The 25997-nt window shown below is 38.3% G+C and overlaps 1 protein-coding gene across 1 annotated transcript in view; it reads left to right on the forward strand.

The window, feature by feature from the left end:
• Nucleotides 1-13184, forward strand: part of LOC113158125 (potassium/sodium hyperpolarization-activated cyclic nucleotide-gated channel 1) — a 56662-nt gene extending 43478 nt beyond the window's left edge. The window contains exons 7-8 of the mRNA XM_026353828.1: nt 2111-2275; nt 8683-13184. Coding sequence (XP_026209613.1) covers nt 2111-2275; nt 8683-9782 — 1265 coding nt within the window. The 3' untranslated portion in view covers nt 9783-13184. The remainder of the gene's footprint in view (nt 1-2110; nt 2276-8682) is intronic.
• The last annotated feature ends 12813 nt before the right edge of the window (nt 13185-25997 follow it).

Consider the following 25997-nt stretch of genomic DNA (forward strand, 5'->3'; position numbering starts at 1 on the left):
TTTGTTTAGAAAGCCGATTGTTTTGAGAAATGAACTTCTCTCTTGTATGCTTTGCATACCAATGCAGGGCTTTCAGGTAACACTGGTTCTGCTTTTCAGTTACAATTAAACTTGCAATACATTTAGTGGACCGTAAACACAACTCAGTGGCTTACTTTGTAACTAGGTTTCAATCTAATTTGATTGCACATGATGTATCTGCATTAGGACAGTCTTCCCATTACTGAAATCACAAAAGTGTAATTACAGCCTCTGCTGCTTGAGGAAGATGTTAATTTTAAACATGACAAGTTTCAAGTTTACAAGATGTACATGTCACAATGTGGTGCTATGGCAGGCTGTAATTTGGGCGACATCAATTGTTTTCAGCTCACCCACTCAGTCAACTTAACTTTCCTTGACCCTGAGCCACTGGCTGTTGTCAAGCAATACATGCTTGATGTAGCCATAAAGCATGTCATGCAAACATGTTGGCACAGTTTATTACAGACCAGCCACTTTTTCTTTTCTCCTTGTGTCTTTTTCTCTGCTCTGCGTATATCCATTGTTAACAGAGGTACCACTTAAAGGGAGCCTTTCCATCATTACAGTACTAACACCTTATTCACACCCACAGCTGGAGCATGTTGCCCTCACATCTTGCATACTCCATGCTCTATTTCCATGACAGCTCGTGGCAGAGCCAAGAAAGATCAGTTAACATTTAAGGCCAGTTAACATTTAACAACTTAATGGTGATATATCTTGCAAGATAGACTGGACATACTGTAAGTGTAAAGTGGGTGGAGGCTGGGCAGAGGAAGTTGTTACAGATGTTACATTGAAGGTACTGTTTTTTATATGGTATGTGCAACCGAAAGTTTAAGAGTAGAAAAAATATCTAAATGTATAAATAGAGGGGCGAGTAGATAGAAGATTGTTTACTGCTTGGTTTGTATGCCTCTAACCAACAGTGAATATTTACTCTGCTTACATAAAGGTGCATCAGGACAGAAATGCAAAGATGTTATGTTATTGACAACATAAGTTAAAATCACTTCTCATCATTAAAATGTAAGGCTTCATTATGTTGTATATAAAAAAATTCTATCGTGACTGACTTTTTCTCTCAACATGATTTCAGCTTCAGTTTGGTGTTCCAAATATTTTAGTATTTGAATGTGTAATAGCAAATGTAAGGTTTTTACAAAGACATGCTTTAACTTGTGATAAATTAGGGTTTAGCTCAATGTATAGTCCTCACACTTGGGTACTGTGCACTGTCTTCTTTCTCTAAAGCTTTCTTTTAAATTACAAGCTTCATCAATCGAGTATTTAAGTATTTAAATTTGAAAATCAAGTAACATTTCAATTCAGATATAGCAGGAGATTTATTGTCTGTTGAGAACCTAATACTTACTCCCTTTTAATGCTACTTTTTAACTTCGATTTTACTATATTTCAGGGAAATGTTGAATTTTTTACTACAGCCACATTTATATGATGGCTATAATAAAACACACACACACACACACACACACACACACACACACACACAATTAGCACATAATATACATCACTGATAATCACAGCAGTGGTTTCCAACATTTTTCCAATTGTGGCTTGTTACAAAACAGTCTAACTGCTGCCTCTTTCCATGTTTTTTTATGTCTATGACATCTCTAAACTTTTAAAGTTGTCTACCACAGCTCATAAACCACTTGGTGGTCTTAATGTGGCAGTGACTAGGGGTCAGCATGGGCACCGGTCACCGGTCTACAACAACACTGCCCCATATACAGCGGGCTGATTGTGTCAGTCATAGTCCAGCATTACATTTCTCCCACATTGACCTCTGTCCACCACAATATTCACTCTTCACATCAGTTTGTCAGAAACCACAGCAGCTGAACAGGAATACTGGAATGCTATATAACCATAGTCCTTTTTAGTTACACATTACATTTAAGGTCTGATGCAATGCAGTGATGCACCGATGCAGTGATGCCTGTTTGGTAATGCTTCATTAGAGGGATGACTTCCTTTGTGTCAATCTGCAAACTCCACTTTGGTTACTGTGTCATTATCTGTCTACATTCTAATGCCCTCACTCTTTGTTTCTGCCGTACAGAGATCTGTCTGCTCACCAAGGGCAGACGAACAGCGAGTGTGCGTGCAGACACCTACTGTCGCCTCTTCTCCCTGTCTGTTGACCATTTCAATGAGGTGTTAGAAGAGTACCCCATGATGCGACGCGCCTTTGAAACAGTTGCCATCGACCGCTTGGACCGCATCGGTAAGATCCGCAGACATCTAATTGTCCTGTCTGACTGGTCGAATCTCTTGCCTGTCATCGTGCCGTGTCTTGTCTTTACCAATATTTGTTTTGCCTTATTTCTTCATAAAAGCATTGTGTCTGCCATCTTGTGCTGCATGACCTGTGTGCTATTATTCTTTAATTATCTTTTCTTAAATAACATTAAAGAAAATGTGGTATAACCAGCATTAATCCTTCTAAAGAACCAAAGTAACGTTTTGTGGTTGGATTAACTGGAAGGCAGTGCATGTCGCTGTCCGGGAGGGAGTCAGGTCGCCCCCTCGTTGGTTTGGTGTTGACCCCCCCACTGGATGCCAGCGAGTGGATGGAAGCTAACCTTACATGCATGTGTGTCTGGCCCTCTTTCCACTCATTTGAACTCCTGGGTATGAGCAGCACCCCACCCCGTATCAGAGTTCTCAAAATCAACCAGACACAAACCCTGTAAAAAGAAGCACAGAGCCTGGGCAGGACGTCCATCAGGTCCAGCCCAGCTTGATAACAGGCAGGGACCTGTATAGCTTAATTCAGCTATACCCTCATCACAAGCAATGCTTTTTTATTTTTTACTGTCTGACAGATCAACATTTATATAAGAACTACAGTTTGTAGTTGAAATCAAATAAGTGATGTTTCACACACCCAGATTTGTTACATTTTAAAAAGGGGCACATGTACGTAACACAAACAGGGCAATAATTGGTTATGTTGAACCTATTGCTGCACATTTACCGTCAAGAGTGTTTTCTAAAACACATTAGAACATAGTCAGTCTGTGTCTTTGCTTATATGTTGCTGCATTATAAATGTTTCTTCTTAAAATGTTCACGTTCTTTTATATTTTCTAATTATAAATTATTTAACAAAGATAGTTAAGCATGTTTATTTGAAATAAAAACGTACACTAGGCACACTATATTTTATTTGCACATCAGTACAAGAAAAAGACTGTAGTGAGAATAATGATGACTGTGATCATGGGTAAATAGCACACATTATATATTTATAGTTGTTTTCTTGTCAATATCAAGTAAATTTTACAAATAGAATAACTATAAACATGCAACGACTTATGGGACAGTTTTTATTTTGACATCTTTCTGACTAAGAATATACAACAGCAGGCTGTTGCTAGCATACAATAATTAACCCTCTGTAAACATGACAATGTCATATAACCATCTTTCTAACTGCATAATTAAAAGTGGCTTTACCTTATACAGAGTAAGAATTAGACTCCCCCCCGCGCCCCCATATCTTTCTCTCCTTAGATCAGATAATGTTTACAGTAGAAGGCCACAGAATCAGACCTAGTTCCTCTATTTCAGTGTCTAAACCAGGCTATTTCCTTTGGAATATTTATGGGCTTATTGTGATAACTCAAAAGACCTCTCTCCAGAAAGAACATTTACACCTATATTCGATTTGAAATATAAACTCAATTAGAAGAAAAGCACAGTTTATTTAGTTTTAAGTCTTTTCTAGTTCTTTATGAAAAAGAATCACAAATTAGACACCTATTCAGTGCATCACAGATAAGGCCACATTTTATATCTATGAGATACTAAAGGCTGTAATGTTTGGTTTCATTGTTATAATACAGGAAACAACAAATATTACCTGAATAAAAAAAAATTAAGTTCTAGTGTGTCAGCATTGTCTCACTTAGGTGGTTAAGCTTGCAGTCTGTATCTACTTTTCTGTTATTGTTGTTTTTCTTTGTCATGGCTTTGTATTTGTGTATTACTTTCCCTGACGCAGAGGCACGTCAATATTGAACTGCTTTGCAACCCAAGTGTTGCCTCAACATTGAATACTGTAGTCAGCAACAAACACTAAACAAGATCATTTCAGCTCAATCAGAATCTGTTGAAACAACCTTTTCTCCTCAGAATTACGTTCATATACAGCTATTTTCTTAAGGGGTAAACCTCATGTCTCCTGACCAATGGATCCTACAGTTTCAAATATATCTCACAAAACAAAAGCATAGTAGAACTATTTTTAATCCCAGATCCATACTACCAACAAAGTTCAGTTATGTTTTTTTAATCTCTACAATATCTGTTCCTGTCAAGCATGTTTATTAAATAATGTAGTTAGTTTTAACCAAATTAACCCTCTGATAATCTTTTAAGAAAGCTCGTAGTTATATCTACATTTCACATTTCTTTACATCACTAATCTGTGGATTAATACAGGAGACAAACCTTCAGCACTGGCTCTCTCTCTCTCTCTCTCATTACTTCCATCCACACAGACCTCAATACCTACTGTTCCACAGTGCTGTGGAAATCTCCCACTGCTTCTTGCACTAGAATTGAACACGAATAAGGAATTGTGAATTAGTTGCATATGAATGTAATTCACAAGAGACAAAGGTGAATTTCTGGATATGCATAGCATTGAAACTGAGTCTATACTTGCCCTGTAGTGATGTGTATGAATTTGTTTTCACACCATACTGTATGCCCTTAAATCTCACTACTCCTGATCTACATTTGCCCTTTTTATGAGAGCTATAAGCTGAGTAACCTTTTCACTATAGCTGAGTGGTATATAATCTGACACCTCTCAGAGTGATTCAATCCATCCTTTCAGACAAACCATGAAGGGGGTTTTGTCTCATACGAGGGAAGATACCTTGTCTTGATCCGTGCTGGTTGTATCGTTTCAATATATGAACTGCATTTGGTTACATGCTTGTCTTGCTCTAAAAAGGAAAGAAAAAAAAAAGTAACCATGCTAACGTGTTGCACATTTGACATTATCTTTTATCTATCTAAAAATTATTTGACCAGGAGTCCGTCTTGAGACGAGCACATCTCGTTTTCAAGAGTGTCCTGGCCGACGAGTAGGCATCAGGTAAACACTTTATTCCAATTCCAATATTCCCACAGGGACTAATTGACTTATAGAGGCTTGCTAAATAGATTCGGTCTCAAATTCATCCTTCAAGAGTTTCTCAACTCTTACTAAAGGTTACAACTGTTTGATTCCTGCATCAGTAAATCACATCACCCACACCAGTCCTGCAGATGTCCAAAACAAACCAAGACAATCAAGGAAACAAAGAGATCTCATTGAGTTTTACATGTCATGTTTATTTTGTAAAATAATCAACTCGATTATTAACACATATTCAGCTCTATTGGTGTGACATTTTTTATTTTATCTTTGAATGCTTTGTTCAAAGTGTATTCACAAATAAAATCATGTCTGCAGATTAGTAAAACCTTTACTAATGTAATGCCACACACAGTTTATGTTGTATGCTGAGATCCCATTTCATTATTTATTCATATTCTCACCAATAGAAAAGGTTTGTTTCTGATTGTCTGTAAATGATTTGGAAAAGGATTTAGTCTTTATTGACACTAATCATCTTTTTGTGGCTTATTTATTTAGACACAAAGCTACAGTACATCATGTGTGGGGGGAGAATTTAATCCATTAATAATAATTTTCTCCCTCTGTAAAATAGTTTCTATAGTGATGGTGTAGTATCTAACCCCCCCAAGTAGAAATTGAGGTGAAAAGAAACAAACATGAAAATAAATAAAATATGTGATTTCCCTGTGAAGCCTTGAATGCATCTCAAAATTGGTGACTTTTGTTTTTTTTTTTTTGTTTTGTTTTTTTCCCAGCATTCATTAATTATATGATGTTTGTTAACATTTCGGTGTTTGTGTTCTGATTGTTTTGTGTTTGTTAGGCTTGTCCATTGGCTTTCAGAATGATTTCAGACATGGGCTAATCGCTTTATTTTTCATTTTCAAAATCATATTGATGGATGAACAGTGTTTCTTGAGCTCATTTCTCTGGTTTCATTGTGCCAAAAAAGACAGATTAGAATGCTTTTTTTTTCCAATAGTGAATTGGCCCACTTCTGATCCATTTTATTTAAATATTATATATGTTATTTCCTTATATGAAAAAGAAAACTTTCTTCACCCATAAGTGGTGTTTACATTTTGTTTGTGTTTTGTTTTGTTTTGTTTTGTTTGTTTGTTATTTTATTTTTTAGGGTTAATTCTTTTAAAATGCAGAAATAAGGTCAGACTTCCCTTCTTTATAAATCAGGTACACTGCATTTTGCAGGTGAGTTCAGAAATCACTGATGATATTTGTTGGAAATATTAACAGGCTAAGTCACGTTTTTACCATGTGTCTGTTTCTTCTAATGATATTAAGTCCTGTCTGAAGAGATGTGCACTATAAAAAAAGTGCACAGATAGTTTTTATTAATGGTCAGGGAAACATCAGGACTTTTTACAGTAAACATATATTGTACAGTACCTTTACATACCACCAATTCACAAGCTGTCAGACTAATCTTTCAGCTACCATAGTCAAAATATTAGATTGCAACAAGTCAACAGCAAGTGAAAGAAATTATCCTTAAAATGATTTATATCTATGTCTGACATATTTTATAAATAAAAAAGAAGATATAATGTCAAAGAGAGAATGGAGAAGGAGAGAAATAAGAAGATGCCACTGACAGCAACAGATAAGACAGACAGCACATTATAATACAATACTATAATACTTCTTTAAAAGCCTGCAAATAGTGCAGCATGTATGATCAGAAAGTGTGCATACTGTTATCTGCCTAGTCAGTGTAGTAGCTAACTAACTGTAGTAGTAACTAACTACCTTGTTGATGTATACAGATGCTGCCATCCAACTTGGAAATATTCAGAACGTCATATGTTGGAAACATTATAAATTTGTGTTGTTCTTCCAATCAACAGTGTTTAACCCTGCCACCTTTAAAAATGCTATGAAACTAGCCTTGTAAGTTAACAGCAGACTCACTGTCAATTTGTGGTGCTAGTTGTAGCTCTTTACTACCCAACCCTGTAGTGATTGTTGCAGTAACATTGAACTAAATCAAATGGAAAACAAGATATTGAGGAATTGGCTTCACGACACACGATCAATCCATTCTCAACTGCTACAGCTGATGCCCGAGAAGAATCTGGAAGGGCCACACTGACAGCCACAGATAAGAGCTGTTTTATAGCTGAATGCACGGCTTGCTGGCAGCCTTGAGAGGTGAAAGCCATCCAAGCAAATGCTGTGAAGGGTAAACTCAGAGGAGAAATCTTCTGCCCTTGAGGACAGAGCCTAATGATTGATTGACTGTAGCTAAAGCCTTCAGCACACTAAAAGTCCACTCTGTCTTCTTTACAGACAAACACCATTGCACAACATGTCAATACACAAGGTCCATAGTAATTACCGGAAACATATCCTCTAAATAAATTTGGGCAAAGTCACATTATTTTTATTATTATTATTGCAAAAGATGCCGGTTCAGGACACCTTCCATGATTTTAGAGCCACTTAGCATTTTACCACAGTTCTGCTCCTAAACTCTGAACTCCACAAAAGCAGTTTAAAGAAGCCATCTGTCAGGTTTTTATTATCACAGTCCATGACTTGTGACAGGCTGGGAAGGACTTCTAGGGCCTGTGGGCTCAAAGTGCCCTTTATAGTATAAAGCTTTTTTAACACTAGTCTTTTTACTGTATTGAGGGAAGAATGTATAGTTTTTAATTTTTTAAGACAAAGTAAAGCAACAAAACTGTGCACTCTGCACATTGTTTATTAAAATGGAAACATTTCAAAAATATATATAAGCAATCTGTGGTAAGATGAGTAAAAGTTTAGTTTAATTTAATGTATATTAAAGTTTACCATCTGTTCCCAGTGGTGGGTAGATAGTAGGTTAGTAATATTAGTTGAATAGTTTTACATGTTCTTTTCTTTTTCCTTTTGTTTTTTTAATTAAAAGAGGTTTTTCTAAGTGTCCTTGTGATGTGTTTTAGCCAAGCTGTTATTGTGATTTAAATAGAACGTGACTTTAAATGTATTCTTAGAGCTTAGACTTTGTCTTTTCTTCTAAAAACGAAACTACCTCTAAAGTGATGTGTGGGTACAAATCATCAGTACTCTTAAGTGTTTCACTGTCCCCATCAGCACATCCACAGTCCATGTCAAACTTCAAGTAATCTTTGTCTCCTTATCAGCCCTTCCTTCCTGTCATATGTTTCCCATAGTCACTCACGTCTTTTTAACTTTATATTCAATGTAAAGAACCTCAGTGGACATGAAAAGGTGCAGCTTGTAAGATTAAAAAAGTTGAAATGAGAGAAAAGAATTTACAAATTCAACAAGAAGCTCTTCTGTCAAAGGTCTCTGAAATGAGGTGTCTGTGTTAGGAGAAAAAAATGCACAAGTTCTAAAGGTTCTCCAACTAAATATACAAGCTGCATTTTTTTATTACTGTCCTTAATCCTGCCCCTTTCCTGTGGTTTAGTGCAACCAAAGTTTGCCATGGCTGTATTTGCTCACATCTCCTGACTGCATTCCAACAGGGAAGAAGAACTCCTTGCTGCTGCAGAAGTTCCAGAAGGATCTGAATGCCGGCGTTTTCAACACACAGGAGAACGAGCTATTGAAGCAGATTATCCGTCAGGACAGGGAGATGGTGATGATGGTGGACCGCAAGCAGTCAGTCACCGGGATGAACTCAACACCAATGTCAGGAAACTCAATCATTAATTCGCCAGCCCAACCTCCCTTCTCCACTGCCTTTGGCACCAGTCAGTTCCAGCAGTCCTCTGTTCCCATGACCTACAGTGCTTCAGCTATTGCCAATGCCTCTGCTGCCCGCATGATTCCAGCTGCTGCAGCTGCTGCTGCTGCAGCAGCACAGGGGGTTTATCCTGCTCCGAGTGTTTCACATGGCAACCTGAATTCTTCAACCAACCTACAGCAACAAGGAGCAATCATGTCGCCCTGCTCTTTCACAGCTGCCATGTGTAGTCCCCCTGTACAGACCCCACTGGCTAGCCGGAGCTTCCAGTATGGTTCCCCCACAGCCTCCCAGCTGTCACTTATACAGCAGCCCATTGCCCAACCATCTCTATCCACACAGCAACAGCTTGCTCAGCAGCCTGCTGCATCAACTGCAGTCGCAGCTTCTGCAACACAGCAGCAGCAACAGCACCAGCAGCAGCCATCACCTCAGCAGCAGGTCCCTTCACCTCAACGGGGAGACATCCATAAGAGCACACAGGCTCTTCAGTCAGGCAGCTTGAGTCGAGATGTCCGACACTTATCGGCCTCCCAACCATCACTGCCACACGACACATCTCTGGGGCCCAGACCACACCCAGCCTCAGGAGACTCTCTGGCCTCCATCGTGCCACCAACGGCGGCAACGATCCAGGGAATAAATCTGCAGAGCGGCATCCGCACCACAGTGCCCCAGCGGGTTAATTTATTCCGCCAGATGTCGTCAGGAGCTTTGCCCCCAGTGCGCTCAGCTGCAGCAGCGGCAGCAGCGGCAGTGGCAGCAGCATCATCATCATCCTCAACCCAACACAGGGAATCCCCCGGATCTAGGAGAGATTCTGTCCTGAGCAGTACAGAGACTGAGCAAGATAAAATGCGTTTTGCATCAAATTTATGATCCCATTTTTCCCCCCTTTTAATTTTTTTACACTTAAGTATGTTAGAGTTCATTTTTAAAAATGGATATACAACAAAAGAGATAAAAATGAGGAACTTCAGCATTTTTGTTTCTCTCAAATTTACTTCAACTATAACCTCATAGTTATCCTGTACATAAAAGTCCTTGTATTATATTTTAGACACATTGTCTCCCTAAACTTAAGAATGTATATTATACAGATACATCTTTTCTTTTATGCCATATGGATGGATGTCTGACAGAGTGTGTGCGTGTGTGTGTGCATGTGACCGTATGTGTGTGTGTTTCAAATCCAACTACAATATTTGGCAATGGCAATTTAAAAGCTGTAGTATAAACATGGGTCTTCCTTTCTGAGAGAGATAAATGATTATATACAATGATTCTGACATTGACTACTTTCTTTTTTTACCATTGGGGAAGAGGAAAATTATTTTCTCCTATGAAGCAACTTTAGTCATCACTGTGGAATAATAAACACAAGAAACTGACAAATAATCTCAAAAAGCACACATCGATAGAATGAATCTCATACCAATTTCTTGAACACTCATTCAGAAATCAACACAAATACTGTAAGTGTTATGTTGCTCTCGGCAACGGAAATCCAGTCTGCCGAGCCACTATGACCCCACAGTGGCTCACATACAAACCATGACAGTGTTATGGGTCCAAAGGGAATAGAGAATAGAAATGCTGCTTTCTTTGTTTATTTTCAAGGAAAATGAAGTGTGGAAAAAGATACGGATGGATGCTATTGTTTTCTATTTCTGATTTCAGATGGCTGAGATGTTACATAATGTTGCTTAAAAATTCTGTGTATATTTATAATATTTATAAACTAAAGATTATCACCATTATGCAATAGACTGTGACATAAAGATTACCTATATGTGTGCTGTAAATAGTTTTGTAGATCTAGTATTTACAGGTATTGTGTGGTGCATTCTCTATCATAACAATGTCTTACTTCTATCAGGAACCTGGATATCATCTATATGCGACAGAGGTTAAGTGACAAAAAAACACTATGTTTCATAAGAGATAAACAAACCTTAATGCAATAGCTAGCACTACTTGATGCTGAGAAATGCCTGATTGGATGACATTTAAGAATCCCTCTCCCTGTATATTATACCTAGTCTAGTATGGTGTTTGATTTCACATCAAGTGAACGTTTATCATATTTATCTACGTTGCACAACTTGATTTCGAATACATCCTTTTGAAAGTGTCTTTTCTATTCCCTCATTTCCTAAAAATGACTGAGAATTTTAGAGACAAAAAGTGAGGCTCACATTTTTTTATTCATTATATCTTTTTTTTAAAAAACAAAATTTTAAATTCTAGCTCACTCACCCGCTTCTTGAGTGAAACTGTACTGTACGCTGTCATCTCTCAATTACTGTAGTTCAAGAGCCTGGCACAACATTTTTAACATGTATTATTTACATTAAAGAGATCAGGTATCTGGTCACTGAAGTGTTTGAGGGGGGGCATTTTCACAAACAGATGTTTTCATGCTGCTACAAGTAATGGGGCGAAAATGCTGGTTTGCATTAAGGTTTCAGTCTCATGTAAATCCAATACGTGGGCTTATGCACTTTAAACTGACTTGGACAGATTGTTGAGACTGGAAGTAAGGTCAAGCCAGAATATTGTGACTCTATCAGAAAAATTCTAACAGCTAATCCTACAATCATTAAAGTATTTAATCAATCAACTCAAATAAGCCACACATTATGGCTTACAGGCCATTTGCTGCACATACAGGTTGTGCGCCAGGCCTTAATCAAATGGGACAACGTATTCTATTCTGTCATGCTGATTTTTTTGTCTAGACTCATAGTTTTCATGGCACCAAATATCCCACCAGTTCAAAGTGACTAAGCCCTTTGAGATTTAAAAAGATTACAAGTCTTTGCTACAGACTGTGTCCATAGTGTACCAAAACAGTCAACCCACCAATGTCATGAAAGCATGCACTGTCACAAATACTTAAAAAGTTACTATCTAAAAAATGTTGACGTTAAATGTAATGTTAGATTATGTTTTGTTCATTGTCCGTCTGCCTAGACGTTATATGTGTGTGAACAGAAGCATTGACTCTTCACATGGACATTCTTAAGTATTTGTGCCTAAACTATAGCCATGTTCCTTCCTTTGTTATGAGTGTGAGCTTGGTGCAAACGGGGGTGGGGGGGGTGCACTTCTGCACACAACTGCGCATTCATTCTTACTATACTCTGTGTTCTATGTCTCAGTGTTTTTAGACAGGAAAGGAGTAAGCAATGATGACGGCCAAATGTCTCATTTAATTCAATTGGTATGTTTACTTACAATGTGAACTCCTAGAGGCAGGTTTTTTCTAACAATCTCAGTCAAGCTATATAGAGTATTTAATGAGGTCATGTACAGTTTAAAAAAACAAGTGTAATCTTTAGACTTGCAGTAATAGCACGCTCAATGAGACATTGTACAAATTTGGAGCACCTTTATACGTTTCTTTAGAGTTAGCCACTGATGTTTGGGTTGAATACTGATGTGTGGAAGAAAACTGGCCAAAGCAAAACATTTTAAGTCATTGTCTTTGTTTTAAATTGCACTTTCTGATTTACTAATTAAAAAAAAAAAAATTCAGTACACATAATGTGTATCCTTTCAGCTAGGGTTAGATGTTGAATGAGCTAGAAAGCGAGCAATATCCCTGAGAGTTTGTGCTGCCCTGATCCTGTGTGAGGTTCTAAATGAGGAGGGTGATGTTCTATTTACAACAGAGAGCGCTTAATCGTGAATATGCTATAGTGTATAGGAACTAGTACACAGTCAAGATGGATAGCAGCACTGTTAGTTTGTGCTGTTTTTGATAATTGCCTTTGGAGGGAGAGCTTCCCAACTATGTGCTTTTTTCACTATACCAATCACAACTAACATAATGGAATGGGCATTAATGGTGATTTATAACACAAACTAATGAGCATACATATTAGCAGTATAGAGACTCTCAACAAACCAGCATATGTATTTGTATATTTCTTTTTGTTTGTTGTTTTGTTGGTTTGAGAAAAAATAGACAGATGCAAAAAGAACTGAGAATAATGCCCAGAAAGGACAAACCAAATGTTTATTTGGTTTTGATGACCACAGGTTTCATATGTTTACTGATGTGCAGTGGAAAGAGGTGTTTGGTCCTCTTAAACCCCACTCACATGGTCATTGATCAGCTCATTCATTTAATCCAAGGCTTAGAGAAAATAAGTTGGTTACTTGATACAGATTAAAGAAAGATAAATGTAAACTTTCTTACAACAATATGCAGACAAACAGTGTTTGTCAAAAAATCTTTTTGATTTTTTTTTTTGTTTATTTTGTTTGTAAATAATAAACCTTTAAAATATAGAAAATAAACGACATATTGTCATTAAAAAAAAAAAAAAAGAGTGTGTGTCGTTCTGTTGTCGAACTGCGTGTGTTTTGAGGCGGGCACTGTGTGAATTTACATTTTGATCGAGGGAGAAAATGGAGAGATGATATCAGAGGTGCAGCAGTGATGGAGAGGCTCAGAGTATTTAGGAAAACAGTGTGTTAGCATTTGCAGGTGAGGTGAAGAATTGGTCTTTGCAGCCACCAGGTATTTATATCCATTTTCTTCAGATCCACTTGTCATGGCATAAAGTCATCATATAAACAATTTTTCTGTAGTATTATGGACCCACACTAAATTAATAAAGGTTTATGTGTTGCTTTTTAATAACTAATTTTCTCACCCAAAAGCCACAAACTAAGCACATCTCAAACTATAAAGGTGATTTACTGTTACCTTTTAAAAGCTGGTTAGGGTTAGGCATGATTTAATTAATATTTAATTAAACTCCAATCTGTGTTCAAAAATATTTAAAAAAAAGTTGCAGTGTTGATTTTGTTTGTAAATATTTGCAACAATATTAACACTACCTGGCACTGGCTAACACTAGCTATTTGTACTGTAATTAGATTTTGCAGAATGACTTGTCGGGTGACACTATCCCAAATGATTAAAACACTTGTGCGGTCATCTCCAGTTGCATATGTAACGCAAAGTAACAGAAAGATAACTGATTTTTGTGATGATCACCCGTCCGCACATCCAGGTTCTGTTAGTCAGCTGCGATATCTTACTTATGGAATGATATTTAGACGTTATTATAAAATATACCCGTTATTTCATTTTGTTACTCTTCCCATCTTTATTTCACCTGCTACCAGCAACTTCAGGTAAATATGTCATGTTAGTTACTGCACATCGCCCACAGTTGTGATGTTAACGGGTTGCCAATGTCAGAATCTACGCCATCAGTCTCCAGAATGCAGTACAGTATATACTGTACACATTTAGTGTAGGATAAAGAAATGCAGGTCTTTCTAAAACTTGCTGTTGATGTTCTTTGATTTACAGTGTATGCAGGTACAAAGGAGATTCATTCATCTTCCATTCAGCTGGTGAAATTGTTCAACTTCTGCTTAATTACAGAGATAGCCAGGCTTAATAGGATGAATGAATACCCTGATTAGCATGCTGAAACAGGGTTAATGGAACTACAGCCAACCTTATTAGCCACTATTTAAAAAATAAAAGAAAACATAACATAAACCAGACTCTTCACAGTGCAGTCCAGTAAGAATTAGCTTTAGTAGGATGGTCATTATTCACAGAGTAAACATACAACTCTAAAATTTGTGAATTCTTCATCATCACATTTGTAATAATCTACTTTTTTGGGATTTTGTGGTGCTTAGTACAACAGCATAAAGTCATAAATCCTCTTTTTGTATAATATAATCTAATTTGTCATCATCAGACTTCATGTTTTCTTTATAACATAACAGGAACTCTCGGGACAGAAATCTCAAATTACGAATTCCCTGATCACCTTTACTAGGTACAATCTGATATAATACAACAAAGCCTGCCAAATGCTATTACTTATTGCAGCTTATAGATGCCAGTTTTTGTTGCAGTACTAATAGTAATATTCTACCATCTTGTTTATTTATGGTACCATCACAATTTTTGTTTCCCCTTTTTAAGATTCTTTCTGAAACTGAGGAACTGTGATGTCAACCCAGGTTTTTATGAATACATAAGTGCAGCAGGTCTAACTCTAGGCTGCACCTGTCAACATTGATGATACACAAAGTCTGTTATCCCAGCATTCCTTGTCACTCCTTTTCATACATTGTTGTCTCATCAGGATTTGTGCTCTGTTCCAGACTTGCATGTCTATGGTTGGGATTAGTGGGTGCTGACTCTTTTGAAAAAACACTAAAATGAGGTTACAGGTTTAGGCTTCCACTTTAGCTTCGAGGTTTGGTTGTAGAGAAAACTAAAGACCTTATAATAGCAGTCAATACCATTGTTGCCAAACATTGTAAATACAGTTACTATCACTTGGTTCATTCATGAAGCGGTTGAGGTCTTTGCATAATACTAATGTGACCTACAAATTAATGTCCTTGGCCTTGAGGGTGATGTTATGCTATGCATTCAATTTATCTAGTGTTGCATATCAGTTTGCTTTATGTACACTGTAAAGTTGGGGTCAACAATCATGTGGGTTAAACTACATGTAAATCAATGACAGCAGGGTAGAGTGTACTTTAGGGTGAAGTGTGTGGTCATCCAGTTTCTCTGGAATAAATTACACGCTGTGTAGAAATAATGGATTTGAAATGTAATTACTTTCCCATTCAGATATTTTAATGAATCTGCAGCACAAGTATTCATAACCTCTGATTTATCTGGCAACAGTTTACCATTCATAAAGAGCTTAATGAGCTACACTGATTACCCCACACCAACTACTTTGATGGGTTGGGCAGCATTTTGCTGTTATATCAACTGCTGTGCTGTAGAATACCGTGTTTCCTAGATTCAGAAATAACAGAACTAGCTTGTCACAAATAAATAGTGCTCATCATGCTGCAACAAGCTTTGTACCAGTAACATCAGTAATCATTTCTGTAAGTAATATGATTGTGAATTTAGTCTGCTGCGACTTTGTTTATGGTTAATATAAGAGTCCAAACAGCATGGCTCTTTTAACCTTGTCTGAACAACCAATTAATTACTGCATAGACATCAACACTCGGTTTAAAAAAAGGGCAGCTCCTCCGTTTGTGTCCTGTTTGTCCCTATGATCGAATTTCATCAGCCCAGTTGAATCAGTGTCAGTTTAGCTTCCTTCCTGCCATCGCATTTCATTTTCAACAATCACCTCAAGACATTTGTAACATTAGGAAAAGAAGGATCGTCCTCATGTTCTCAGGTAAGGTCACACCCACCTGGGCAGACAATTGTACTAATCGACAAGGTAATTTTTGGAGGTTATGTTCCTAAATTAATCATATTTATGCAGCTTTCATTTCAACGATAAGCCCACAGAGGTGAGTTAGAAGTCATCTAATTTTCCCACAGTGATCTGCCATCTTTCACATTCAATATTTCCCTGCTGTCCTGAGTCAGGCTCACTTTACGCAGTCTATGTGTGTGTGTGTGTGTGTGTGTTTGTGTTTACTCAGTGCAAATGCTGATGAGATGCACAATGTTCTGACCTGTTGTGTGGGAGTTCCTGGGAGCCAAAACAGGACGAGTCTGATTAGAATGCAGGAGCTGCCCTGCTGCTGTTTGGCCTCTTCTTCTTTGTCTTTGTCTGCATATGGCCACCCATACACAAACAACACCAGCTGGTCCATTTGAGCTTTTTGTTTTGTTTTGTTTTTTGGTCATTGCTTTTGTTCTTTGCTGTCTGGTGCAAATGTCAGAAAGAGGAACATTAGATTAAACACTAAATAGTTTGCATAATTACAGTATGAGTACAAAAAGCAAAAACAACCTACAAAATGTGTTTATGACTTGCCCGCAAAGCCCATTGCTCATTTGACCTCAGGAGGGGATACATGTTCTTTCCCAGGCAACACTGATGTAGTTAACATGGCAATGATTTCTCAAAAAATGCTTTCTTTATGACACACTTCTGCTTTGCAGCTTTCGGTATAATGCATTGCAGTGGAAATAGAGTCATCTTACTACACATCTTCTTCAAAGAGGACACAGCGGGAGTGCTGCCTCTGTGATCTGAGCTCAATATCGAAGTCTGCAGCAACAGAAAAGTCGATCAAGATTAGCTCTGAGAGGTCTCCGCCTGCTCTTCACACCACACCATTTTCAGTGAGGGACACTGTAGCCACACAGTAATGAAAATTTGAAAGTGGAGCTTTCTATCTCTGTTAATTTAAGGAATACAACCTATTTCCTGTGAATAAATAAGCATTTTGTCCTCACACTGGCACCTGAAGACAGTTTAACCTGTGTGATTTTGCATATGCCTGTGCTTTAAGCAATATCATGCTCTGCTGAAATGTATTTTTATTGTAATCTATTGATTGCCGAAAGTGAAGCATTTGCAAACAGGTGCAGACAACAACAGGAGATGCCACACATAGCAACAGCACAGCTACATGACTACATTTCCAACACGTAAGGATCAATTCATCCCACAGCAGATGGCATTGTTTTATAATGCCCATATAAACGAACTCAGATATTGTCACAATGGATCCATTCAAATGAAAAAAAAAAACATGTTTTCTTAATAGACACTATCTGTACATTCTATAAAAAGGTGCACAAGTACTGGCTCCCATCTTTATAAAGCCCCCTGTCCTATGAGGGCAAATTTCACTGTTTGCATGATCAACAACTTAAGCAACTGTTGGCTGGCTACAGCCTCAGTGTCCATGGAATTTATGTCTAGAGACTGTAATCATTCCAGCAGTTCAAGGCAACGGAGCCTCCTGACAGTCTCTCCTCTGTCCTACTGACATATCTACCTCCCATAATACCACGGCTGATATCAGAGTGGCTGCTCTCTAATTCAGGGTTTGAAGCTCCAAGACACATCTGGGGCTGCAGCGCAAAGCTTTCCTGAAATTAGGTTTGGTGCCTTATCTCTGGTGTCTAAATGTGTGACTGCATCTATATGTATACCCATCAGCTCCCAAAGGTGGACAAATGTTGAAACATTTCCTGGATTGTTACAAATGCACAAATACCAGTGCAATTATTTGTAATATTAGTTATTTATAATATTATATTATTCACTTTTCACAACCTTACACAATGCATTTCTGCATAGAGTTGTTCGCATGAGCCTGTGTGGGTTTTCTAAGGGTTCTTAGTCAACAGTAGGTTAATCAGTGACTCTAAATTGCCCATAGGTTATATTTGTCATTGATTCATTTTCAGCTGACTGAACTACTGATCCTTTCAGCATCTTCACATGAATTTCTGTACCGAGCAGGCTGCATGCAGCAGCTTGTCTCTACTCTCACAGGGATCATGCTGCAAACAAGACATATCTTCTCTGTCTGTCTAGCAGGATTTCTTTTTTTATTTGGTTGTTTTGTTACTTGCGTGTGGTACCCAGATGTGCTGTGAGTCACTTTAACCTCTCCCAAGCACCTTGCCTTCACATAGCGTTTAACCTCGGATATCTCTGCTGGACATCTCCGCTGACCTCACTGAACACGTTACAGGCTTCCTGTTATCAGCTCACAGGCTCTCTCTCTCTCACACACACACTCAAACACACATATTCAGTTTCCCTGAGCAAAAGCCTCACAATCTCCTGTATTAGCGAACGCTGAATCCTGATTAGCAGAAAAGGTGTATTTAGGGGACAGCACGTCCAGGAAAGAGAGGCACAGTCACAAAGAAATGAAAGCTAAATTGTGCTGCATGAGGGTGACATAAGGCAGAATCAAATGTGAATATTATTATATTAGTCATCTTCACCAGTCCGTCGTGTTGCTCATGCTGCCTTGCCTCCACCACTCAAACACCTATTGATAAACTGTCAGCAGATGGTGTTTGTCATCTCCTTCATGGAACACATCTTTCCATCAATTACACCTGGAGGATTTTTTTTTTTCTGCTCTGACGCACAATTCTGCATCTTTATTCTCCTCTTGTCCTTGATGTAGCCCTAAAAAATTACTGTCAAAATAAAAAGAAGTAAAAGAAAGGCTGCATCTATGGAGAAATTTCTGATGGCAACCTATAATAAACAACATCACATTTGCAACTTCAAAAAGTCACTATAGAGACACTAATGTGGAGAACCACAGTATAATTTGTAAGATGATGAAAAAAAGTATTTTAATCTCAGCAGCACTAGTTGAATGAAATAATATGTAATGAATTTATCATCTTGCATTACTACACAAAACAACATGTACAAGATTCAAATTCCCCCAACACATGCACAATATTAAGTCTGTCAGTACACACCCATGAGGCAACTAAAATGAAGAAAGACGCAGAGCACCGCAGGTTTGTCTCAATACAATTGAGTCTCGCAATTGAGACATATCTATATAAGATAAGTTGGGAGATGATCGAAAATGTAATGAATATGGTTATTTTGTGGCCTTTTCAATAACCATTTATCTTCATTTGAACAGCTGTCATTTATAAATCATCTCTTCTCAGGTTCTGACAAGGATTCATTTGTCACTATGAGCAAACAATACATTTTAGCCAAATAATCTTGTGCTACATTTAATATGATATGCATGACACACACACACACACGATACTGAACCCCAAGATGTGTGCGTGTGTGCGAATGGGTGAGTCGCAGTGTAAAATCGCTTTGAGTACCAGCATGGTAGAGAAGCTCAATATAAGTGCAGACCATTTACAGTTTACCATTTACACACACAAACTGCATGAATTTGCTGTCCCTTGAGAAGTTGCATACTGTATGTTCAGTCTCTCATCTGAAGATCTCCCTCGTAGTAACTCATGGCTTTGATCCCACACACATGCAGCAGGGGTCTTAAGGGGGTCTCGATCAGAAGATTATCATATAATTGCATCAAGGGTGACATCCAATATCCCTTCAGCAGAAACACTCTAACACTCTCCAACATGAATCTGTCTGAAGAAGCTAGGATTAACACATTGCCACAAATGTCAGCCTACAATATGGACAAGAGGATGGGGAAAAGAAACTCTAGTATTCTTCTACTGATACAACTGAGGTCAAGGCCTCATACACAACAGGCAGTGCTGACAAATGTGCATTGAACCTGAAGGACCTAACTGGATAGGTCCACTGGATTTTTTATTCAATCAAACAGGAAATTGTGTTGCTGTGTGTCTTATTGTGGACTTTTTGTTGTTTATTGTTACCAGGTTGTCACAGTTTGGTGCTTTAAAATTTTTATTTATATCAGCTAAGTGAGAAATCAGAATTTACAGCAGAAGAGAGTGAATTGAATGTATGTGATTTAGACATCAAAACAAGTCAATTTATTAAAGAAAAAATAATTAAAAATGTAGATAGATATTAAATTGGCATTAAATACACTGCAAATTGGTTTGAAAATTAATTAATTGCAGGTTAAAACATGTCATCTTTCTCTTGTTAAGAGAAGCAAATTTGTATAGGAAGCAAGGTTACCGCTCAATCCCCAGACTGGCAGCGTTTACCCCGCGCTTGTTGTGAGGTGACAGACAATACTTGGCACTCCACGTCAAGACTCTCTAATTTTACCATATAATGAGAATCCACTTAACTCCAGAGAGTATATGTGTAATAATTAATTTCTGGACTCCCCATTAGAATGATGGAGCACCACACACACACAGAATTACTGACAAGTTAAAAAGATTAATGGTCATTCTGATTAGATTGCCGAAGGGGTAATCAATTTATACTGAATAGATTATCCGGATTGCTTTAAATTAGAGAACTAGGCAGAGTTTGCAAACAAAATAAGTAAATAAGACCATGCACATGCACACAAATTAATTGGTGTCCTCTTCACTGGCCACTTTATTAGGTACACCGGTACAATTTAATGCAACTTAATACATCAGCTCTGCCATGAATTCTGATTTTAAGTTTTTGTGGATACTCTCAGGTGATAATTCCACTATATGGTTATTATTGAGGTCATAGTGGGTGGTGGAGTCACACAGGAATGCATATTACAAGGTGTTTTTAATTTTTCCACCATTTACTATTATGTAGGGCAGTCTTTACTTTCATACTCAAGAAGATTGCACATATTACATGTTGTATGTAAGCTTCGCCCAGGTGCCAGACTCTAATTATATAATGATATAAAACTCTTCAACTCTTTTTCCATCCAATCTAAAATAATTACACTGCATCATATTTCACTGGTGTGATTGATGTCTTCTATTACTATCACAATAAACCTCAAGAGCCCTGCTTTATGAATCACATCACATCCTCTCGTTTATTTTGCTACTGCTGCTTTCATATTTAATCGAGTGTCAATTACAATGTGCACACCTATCATTTGATGGTTGTTGCCTCGGTTACTGACTGATCATAGACATCCTACTGTAATGACTGTAACAAATTAAAGCCACTCAAACTCATCCAGAGCACAACCAACACTGAATGTACATGAGACTACATGTCACATGAAATGATACTGGCCTGCTGTTATTGTAAGGACGGCAGTGCCAAATGGGCAAACATCTCCTCACTCAATGGATTTCATGTTTCCTTTAGTGTAGGGTGTAGTGAGTGTGATGTAATGTGACCAAGTCCCAGCTACTGATCCTGGCCGAAGTGACAGAATACTTTCTATCTACACTCATGTCTAGGAGCCCTTCTTAAAATCAACTTGACTTGAAAACATGCTGCAAAACAGGTCGTAATGTGGAGACGTGGTCCAGACTCTTTGAACGACCTCGTAGCTGTGCCAAGACATTCCCTTCTAATATGTATGAGCGAGCCCTGGTCCCTCTAACCAATCACAGAAGGCAGGTCTGGGAAGGATGCAGACGAATACCCCATAACTTGTGTCACATTAGACATGTTGAGTATCAGATGCAGTAAAAATAAAAATAAAAAATAAAGTTAATATGTGCAAGAAAACAAGCCAGGTACCTGAAGTCATTATGAAATATTAACCTCTACTAGGGACCCACAATTTGCAATGAAGCCTCAGGAACTCCTTCAAACAGGACGTCTCAAAACCAGTTCAAGTCAAACATGCGTTGCTCTGTCTGATGTTTGCGAACTTGAACGCATCGTTAAGTGAACAACCACAAAAGGAAAACTAATCACTTCCACAAGCAATTAACATTACTTCACGATTAATTGTGGTTCCAATGCATCGACATAAACAAGCAGCCAGTAGAAAATGATTAACACAGAGCGTGGAAAACAACAACAGGTCAGCAAACAACATGAAGACGTCAACAAAAACAACGAGCCAAACACAGGCACGACATAAAATCGAGCATGTCAGAGCAAGCGGAGAGTAAATCCTACCTTGATGATGCAGTGATCCTCGGAATCTCAATGCAGGCCCGAGCTGAAGACGCCTCCAAGCTTCAGTTCCGCTCACCTGGCCCGGAGGCGTTTCTAGGTGTCCTGCGCTCACCTGGCTAATTGAATGCGTCATGAAAATAAACAGGGTCACTTTTGCTGTTGGAGCTGCACTCATGTGCCAGTTTATAGTCACTAATCCAATCTAATACAATAGACCTGCAATACACCCCACCTTTAGCGAGCTGTGTTTGCTCTAGAGAGATGCTGATTCAAATGTATGGAGCATGATGGTGCTGTTGAATATTATCTGTTGTCCATTCCGTTATGTTAATCTAACGAACCACTCTCCTTTGCAGCATGAAGGCGGAGAGGAGTGAAATATTTTTACAAGCTACTTTCCCCAAGCAACAGTCTTCAGAGAAGCTGGCTGCACCTGAGAGGGGAGTGGCGAAGAGTATAAAGGCTCTACTCTCCCACCTCCACAACCTGATCCATTACCTTTCTTTTTACTTTTATACATCACCTAACCATATACTGCATACTTACAAACTTCCACATTAAACACAGTGTGTTTAATATATTAAACTTGGGTTCTAACTTGCCTCTTATCTGTTAATCACCTGTTCCCTGGCAGCAGTGTCTCTGTCTTTATTTTGGACATTTGGTTCCACTGGAATATTCCATATTCTAATATTGTCTATTTATGCATATAGCTGTGTCAATATGTTGTGAAGTGATGCTTTTTTTTTAGAAAACATAAAGAGAAAATGTGAGCATGTTGTACCTGCTTACATTTGCATAGTACGATGCCTTGTATAAATGATTAAGGTTAAAAAAACATTGTAAATGTTTGTTATGTTACATCTAGATAGACTCAAATCCTGGTCATTCGGTATGAGTCATCACCAAAGTAACCTGTAATCTGGTCAGTTGGAGGGCAAATGGATGTCAGAGGTTTCCCTCTGATGTAGAGTCCCTTTCCTAGATTCCATGAACATGTGACACCTAAAGCCTCCTGCGTAACAGTAAATAATCCTGCCGTCGTTAAACCCAGCCAGACGGCAGGATTAAAGCAAATCCCTTATGAATTGACTTTTTGTTGTGGTTTCCATATCCACATTAATGATAATATTATTATTTTCCCCGCATTTTCTCTTCTGTGCATCATCAGGACAAGGCTGTGAACAGATTGCTGAACTGTTGTGTCCTGTACACACAGAGTCAGGCACACGCCATCGCACCGTAGGAAAGCCACAGTGGATGGAAGTCAGGCTGACTGATACAGCACATTCAGCAGCACACAACATGTATTTGCAATTTAACGGATTGAGGAGTGAGTGACCTCCGCAGCTGGTGTGTTGGACGACATAAGCTTTTATTTTTTTTTCCACAAATAAAATATGAAGGGGATCTGATGTAACTGTAATATGGTACTGCTACTACTGCTGGTACTATCCCCAGTGTCATGAACACTGCTACAACTGCTACTTGTAGTGTTTTACTATGATTTTATTGAAATGTTCGGAAATGTGTAATAGAATTTGACTGAAACTGTTTTTCTTTAGTGATTAAAGTGCATTGGTCACTGGAGAGACTCAGGACAACAGTGATGTCAGTCAGGTGATCACAAGGATATGCCAAGAATGAAATGCTGGTGCACCGTGCAGCCTCGGGTCTTAATGTATGGTGTGCAGAATTTAGTGTGACACATGAGATATGATTTTTAGAAATACACCATGCATATGTAACATTTAGATTTTTATTATACAATACATATAATAAAACAACATACAATACAACAACATACACTTTAATTTCTACTCTAGCATGTCAACATGTAGCACATCATAAACTCCTTCTGCCCATTTCTTGGGTCAACTGATTTTTTTCTTATCTGTGACACTTATAAGTCATATTGTGCAGTTTACTCAGCTCCTTGCGTGACAGATGCCTGATGTAATCCTGCTATAATCTGGCATTAAGGTTGGCCTAGCAGAGACAATAGAAAATCTTTTCTTTTAATCCACGCTGTCGTTGTTGTCTTAAGTAGTAGACATTTGTTGTGTCTTTTGCATGCAAGCCCTAGATTCTTGTGTGCTGCCACAATGCAGATTTGTATCTGAATTCCTCAGATGGCCTGAACTGAACTCTAATCCAGCCATTAGGTTCTTTGACCTGTTGTTAAGGACACTCAACAGTAATTTTCAAGGATGACTATTTTAAGGTCCATGGCTTTGTGACAAGCTGAACGGAAAATATGCTGTCAAACGTACCATTCCATGTACGTGAAACACAAAAATTATTAATTATATCTAGAATAAGATTAGAGCTGTACTAGGGAGGGGAATTAATAAAAAAAAAAAAAAGGCCATCTGCGTCCCTTGTCATGTTGGGGGCCTGCCCTCGCTGCTCTGACAGAAGCTATGTGATAATCAAATGATTTCCTGTTTCATCAGGAGGAAGTATTACATCACAGAATGAACGGACATGTACAGATGTGATGTAAAAGTAGCCGACCAGACACTGATGGTCAGCCTGAAGTAATAATAGGCACACTGATCGGCCATGTGGCTGTTACGTACTCTGTCAAGCGAAAATGAGTAGCACAATTTTTAACAAAAACTCAAAAACTCATTAATCGACACGTAACTCAGTTTCATAATTCCCCTTTCCACTGGTGCCATCATAGAGTGGGTATTTGTGGATTTTAGTGAAACATCAAAGAGGTTTCACCTCAGAATTTGGTATCAAGTGTTCTTTATATGTATACAGTCTGTAAAGCATCCTGAAACCACGAGCCCTCACCCTAGTGTGTTGCCAACCTCCCTATTCATATTCAACAAAGCATGACCTGATGATTTACGTAGCTGACACGTGGCAGCCATTAATCAGGTGTTTGCTTTTGTGGCTGGAAGTGGTGATAAGGCCAATAGTTGAGGATGAATGGTGCTGCGGATGACGAAGCATCCCCTCCTTTACACTACATTTGTCATATGGATTCCAGCCATTTCCATAACAAAGAAGCCAGGTGAGCTGCGTCTCTCTCTCTCTCTTTCTTTTGCTCTCATGTTGTGTTGTGTGTATACAGTATATGCATGTATTCCATGCTCAGATGCTACCTCAGAAGGTTTCTCTCTGTCATCCTGACACTGGAGGAGCGAAGCTATTTTTGGATCATGGTTTGTGGTTGACTCTGATGTAGCATCCCAGAGATCCCAGGGAAACATTGCGCTACTTCGTATGCACCAATGGAAAGACCTCAGAGCTTCTCATTCTTCACCTCACTGTAAGCATGTGTACTGGTTCAGGCATTTCAGTACACGTTTTAGGGAATAATCTGGATCATTATCAAAATTACAGTGAGGTATGTAAGCTATGATTTGTTAATAATTAATGAAAAAAGAGGATATGTCTGTGATTTATAGCTGTCATTAAAAACAGGATGGAGTTGCTATGAAGTATCTATAACACTGGCTACAGGTGAAACTGAAACCACTTGTCTTAGTCTTGTAATGCTGAGTCCAGCAACTAAAGCCGCTGCAACACACACAACATAATTCAGAGCCTGTTCTAGCTCACATTATTGGCTTGCTCAGCAAAGTATCCTCTCTCATGTCCCACTAAGAACTTGTCCATTTTGTTCTTGTCATCTTGAAATTAGAGAGAAGTGGCTACGGAGGAGGAAGCTGTTAGACTGAAGGAATATTTGTTGTATCCTCAGGCAGTGCATGACAAAGCTGATAGTGTTTGGACCAGGGAATATCACTTATCTGTGTAATTGCATATCTGGCTTTAGTTTTCCATTATAAAAGAAATGTGTGTGTCTCTAGGGTCA

The sequence above is a fragment of the Anabas testudineus genome, chromosome 12 (genome assembly GCF_900324465.2).
Source record: "Anabas testudineus chromosome 12, fAnaTes1.2, whole genome shotgun sequence".
NCBI lineage: Eukaryota > Metazoa > Chordata > Actinopteri > Anabantiformes > Anabantidae > Anabas > Anabas testudineus.